This window comes from Dipodomys ordii, unplaced genomic scaffold (assembly GCF_000151885.1).
Source record: "Dipodomys ordii isolate 6190 unplaced genomic scaffold, Dord_2.0 Scaffold79, whole genome shotgun sequence".
Taxonomy (NCBI): Eukaryota; Metazoa; Chordata; class Mammalia; order Rodentia; family Heteromyidae; genus Dipodomys; species Dipodomys ordii.
This window is the reverse complement of record NW_012267295.1, coordinates 7,523,480-7,528,700: the sequence shown is the minus strand read 5'-3', so window position 1 is coordinate 7,528,700 and position 5,221 is coordinate 7,523,480. Positions and strand designations below refer to the sequence as shown.

Genomic DNA, 5,221 nt, shown 5'->3' with positions numbered 1-5,221 from the left:
CAAGATCAGCAATGATTAAAGACGGAAATTTCTCTCTAAAGGAAAGCCTCTTTGGGGAAACTCTAAGCAACAGACTGATTCTTATAACTAAAAGGAATAGCTGGGGGCCGGTGGCTCACGCTTGTAATCCAAGCTACTCAGGAGGCTGAGATCTGAGGATCACGGTTCAAAGCCAGCCCGGGCAGGGAAGTCCATGAGACTCTTATCTCCAATAAACTACTAGAAAAAAAATCAGAAGTGGCACTGTGGCTCAAGCGGTAGAGTGTTCTCCTTGAGCTGAAGAGCATAGGGACAGTGCCCAAGCCCAAAGTTCAAGCCCCATGACCACCACCACCACCACCACCAACAAAAAAAAAAACCTAAAAGGAGCAAGTTATAAATGTGAAGAACCAGGGCAATGGACAGTGAATGCCCTCTGAAGGGGCAATGGTATTTAGGGACATGCGGCCAAGCATGTCCGTGAGAGGAAACTCCCTGAAGCACATCCAAATGACAAAGCCTTGAAGACTAAAGATGCCCCAAAGTTGCCACTATTTCAGCCTCAGTCAACTCCTAATACACTATGAGAAACTTTGAATGTTTCCCAATGTGGCTAAAAGATCAATTCTAATAGATAATAGGCCCCAATTTTCTGCCTTAGCTGACTTCCACAGAAGTCAGTAAATGAAGGTGTGGTAACTGATGTTGAGAAAACCACAAACATCAAAAGGGTCACTGCTTTCTTGACTTAAAAGAATAAAGTCAGGCACCGGTGGCTCATTCCTGTAACCCAAGTTACTCAAGAGGCTGAGATCTGAGGATCACAGTTCAAAGCCAGCACAGGCAGGAAAGTCTGTGAGACTCATCTCCAATAAATCACTAGAAAACCGGAAGTGGCACTTTGGCTCAAGTGGTAGAGCGCTCGCCTTGAGTTGAAGTAGGGACAGTGCCCAAAGCCATCGTTCAAGCTCCACAACTGACAAAAAAAAAAAAGAATATTTTGATGTCTTCTGATCCTGGTCATCTTCTGGTCCTGATCTTGGCAGCCTGTCAGCCAAATTTCTGGTTAACTGAATTTCCCATTTCACTTCCTAAAGACTGGGAAATTTTTTTTTGTTGTTGTTTTTTTGGGGGGCTCCCTTTTTCTAGACAGAGCCAACAGTCCATGCTCAGCAAACACAGTTACAGAAGTCAGACCATGGGCCCTCTGAACTCTTTAAGATTAAAAGGAACCAAAGTCATTTAGGAGGGAAATAAAGGACTAGATGAGGAGCTAGGGAAAAATATAATTTTTAATATATCAAAATGGCCAGACTCAGACATTAAAGCCATGCACTGAAAAAGCAGGTCAATTCTCCCATCATGCCTCTTTTAAATGTTAAATTGCAGTAACAGATATAAGCTACCTAACTCTGCCTTCTCTGAAATGTAGAAGGGGTTGCCTAAATTTGCCTGTTCCTTTGAGATGGTTTTTTAAAAATATCTGAGAACTCTTCTTGAATAAGTAGACACAGAATAAAAAATATGTCTGGCAAAAGGAAATTCTGAAGGCTGTTTTGGGTGGGGCTCACCCACTTTCCTCACAAACAACCATTATCTAGTCTCACTGGATTAAGAGGTGCTGGATGATGTGTATATTTTGACCAGCTAAAAAAGTATAAAGGCTATACCTAGGAACTGCCATTTTGAGTCTTTAACTCCCATTTCCTTCATGAGAAGCAGGAAATACCTATCTTTGCCATTTCTCCCTTTAACTCTGTTATGCTAAAATAAGTCCTTGCTAAACTTTAAAAGGAGCAGACAGGGAAGGCATATGATTGCATTTATACAAAATGTCTGGAGTAGGAAAATCACACATAGCAAAAGATCATTTGGTGCCTGCGAATGGTGTAGAAGGAGTGAAGAATGACTGCGAATGCTATTTGGTAAGAAAAGTCTATATAGATGATTATAACTTTTGGAAGTAAATACCTGTGATGACGGTACAACATTTGAATATGCCAAAAATTCACTTAGTGCACTTTAAAATGCATACACATAAAAAATATCTCAACTAATGGTCTTCATGTTAATTACAATACTGGATGAAAACATGAACTTGAGATGTGTGAATACCAAGAATGTGCATCACTCCCTTCTTCTCTTCCTGTTCCATATTATCACTAGCTGGTTTCATCCCATTGCCACAGCCACAAGTATACTAGCTTAATGTTGATGATTCCTAAATATTTCCAGTTAGAATTGATCCTATTCAGCTCCATATACAACTTTCTTTTTTTTTGGGGGGGGGGGAGTCCGGTCGTGGGGACTGAACTCTGGGCCTGGGCGCTGTCCCTCATCTCTTCAGCTCAAGACTAGCGCTCTACCACTTGAGCCACAGTGTCACTTCCGGCTTTTTTCTTTTTTGCTTATTTGGTGCTGAGGAATCAAACCCAAGGGTCTCAGGCATGCAAGTCAAGCGCTCTACCACTGAGCCACCTTCCCAGCCCTCATATACAACTTTCTTAGATCCTGAAACTAACTTCACCACCGCCCCAAACATAAAAACAAAACATCAAAAAAACAAAATCCCCTCCACCTTTTATTTTTTATTCACCTCATTAATCCGATTCCAGAAGCCAGGATTTTCTTAACCTTGGCCAGTCCACAAGCTCTACTCACTTCTCTAGAATGTCTACTACTTCCTTCACTGGAGTTAAAGGATGACTGGAAAACCATCACCTTTCATGTGAATTTGGCACATCATCTCAATGTACTTCTCTAATTACCCTGACATTTTTCACAGACCCTAATCTCAACCTTCTTAGTTTGCTCTTAGAAGATCTTGTCCCAGTTCCTACTTCTTTTATCAGGTGACCCCTCCCATCTCCATTTTACATTTCAACAAATCTGAAACATTCTTGATTCTTTTAATTCTAGGCACTGACAGGTGCAAACTCCCAGCTTCCTGTCAACTGTTTTCATTTTTCTTGTCCTTAAGGTCTGTGCTAACATGTATGTTACCTCCCAACTTTCTACACTGGCTGTTTTCCCTCAGGCTGTTTTAGCAACAAGAGCTAACTCCATCTTCACACTGACCATTCTGTGATCCAATAGTTTGCTTGTCCATGCCTTCTATTACACTACAGGTTCCTTAAAGGTATATCCTATCTCTGTACACTGCTCTATCCCCAGACCACAAGTTAAGCATGCAGGTTAGTACACATTTCATGCATGAATGAAACATGAAGAAACACCAAAAACCCACCACGTGGATGTGGCTTTGCATTATTGCCCAATAAAAATAAATTTTACATGTCAAACTACAATAATTGCCAGGCACTGGTGGCTCATGCCTGTAATTGTAGCTACTCAGGAGGCTGAGATCCCGAGGATCACAGTTCAAAGCCAGCCCAGGCAGGAAAGACCATGAGACTCTTATCTCCAACTAAGCATCAGAAAACCTGAAGTAGAGCTGTGGCTCAAAGTGGCAGAGGACTAGTCCTGAGCACAAAAGCTCAGGGACAGCACCCAGGCCCTGAGTTCCAGCCCCAAAATCAACAACAACAAAAAAACTGGAAGAAAAAAAAAGCCAATAATAATTTATATGTATTCTGAATAAAAAAGCATTACATTTATATCCATCTATATTTCTCCAGTTATAAAAGTAATTTAATTTTGGGCTGGGAAGGTGTCTCAGTGGCAGAGCGCTTGTCTTGCATGCATGAGGCCCTGGGTTCAATTCCCCAGCACCACATAAGCAAAAAGAAAAAAGCCGGAAGTGGCGCTGTGGCTCAAGTGGTAGAGCGCTAGCCTTGAGCTGAGGAACTGAGGGACAGCGCCCAGGCCCAGAGTTCAGGCCCACGACTGGTCCCAAAAAAAAAAAAAAGTAATTTAATTTTTTTAGTCTTATGCTTAAAGAGCACAGTGAATGTCATATAGACTAATTCTATAAAGTTCCATGCTATAACCCTTATTTGTAAAGCCTTAGAAAATACCTTAAGCATTATCAAGCAAGTTTATCTGTAAATACAGAAGTGACTACTTTTATGTTTCTTTCCTCTGGGAGGATACTGTAAAAAAAAAAACAACAACTAATATTTGGCTTTATATTATACTACAAGACTTAATGCATAATATTTGGCACATTTCTTGGCTTACTTGAGGTAAAGGCACCACTTCAATAAAAGGATCATAGGCAAAAACCTCCAAAGACCAATAACTTCCTATATATTCCCTTAAATTAATGCAGAACACTGACTGAACCTAGTAGGGACGATGGTCTTTTTAAACCAAAATTTCTAAAAGAGAAAGGCTAAGCACACTCACAAATTGTAAACAAGGTTGCCATGTTTTCCTTGTTTGAATTGGAGTCTTCCATTTGCAGTGAAGATGGTACAAAAGAAAGACTGTCTGAAGATACATCTACATGACCTGTTCCCATAGCAACCTCCTGGGTGATGGAGGAGACAGCCACAGGTTCTAGGCTGAGGCCAACTTCATGAAGGGAAACAGATTCTAGGGAAGCAAGGTTGTGTGAGGTAGAGAGTGCCACGCTTACAGAGTTGGTGCTCATAGCCACGGTGTGGATGGAGTCACTGAGGGCACTGTCCGACATCCCGCTGACCCGACTTGCAATGTGGTCTGTCTCCATGACCACAGGGAGCTCCAGTCCATTCCCATGAATAGGTAGCACTCCGCCATGTCCTACAGGGTCTGCTGTCAGGTTGTTGCTCACAGAATCCACGGACAGAGGTTCATGACTTCTGGAGCCATTTGGAATTTGAGAATGCTCGCCTGCAACACCATCGATTGTAAGCTCCTCTGCCATTCCATCTGTAGAGATTGGGCTGGTAACCCGGGAAACATTCTCCATAGTGATTGTTGTGTCCAACGCCACCTCATGGCCATCACTAGGATGAAGACTCTGGGCACCATGTGTGTTCACAGAACGTGAGTCTATTGAAACAATGCCTGGTTCTAATCCAACATTTCCATTGGACTGATAGGGATCTAGCGCTGAAGGGTTATTGGCAATCGATAGTGCTGTGTTACCATCCACATTTATAGAGTTGGGGTGGATGTACTGAGGAGGTGGCCTGTCAGCTAAATAAGAAAGAATACCTAAGAACAAAAAAAGATCAGAAATAGAAATTTCTTACATCGTTAAATATAAAAAATTTCAATTGCTATAAATTACTTCCCTCAAATACAACCAAATTAAAATAATCTACCTAACGTATATATTTTTTTCTGGGGGGGG

At 41.6% G+C, this 5,221-nt stretch overlaps 1 protein-coding gene across 1 annotated transcript in view; it reads right to left on the bottom strand.

The window, feature by feature from the left end:
• Prdm4 (PR domain containing 4) overlaps positions 1-5,221 on the bottom strand; it is a 25,707-nt gene that overhangs the window by 11,824 nt on the left and 8,662 nt on the right. The window contains exon 3 of the mRNA XM_013024815.1: positions 4,288-5,082. Within this exon, the coding sequence (XP_012880269.1) occupies positions 4,288-5,082 (795 nt within the window). The remainder of the gene's footprint in view (positions 1-4,287; positions 5,083-5,221) is intronic.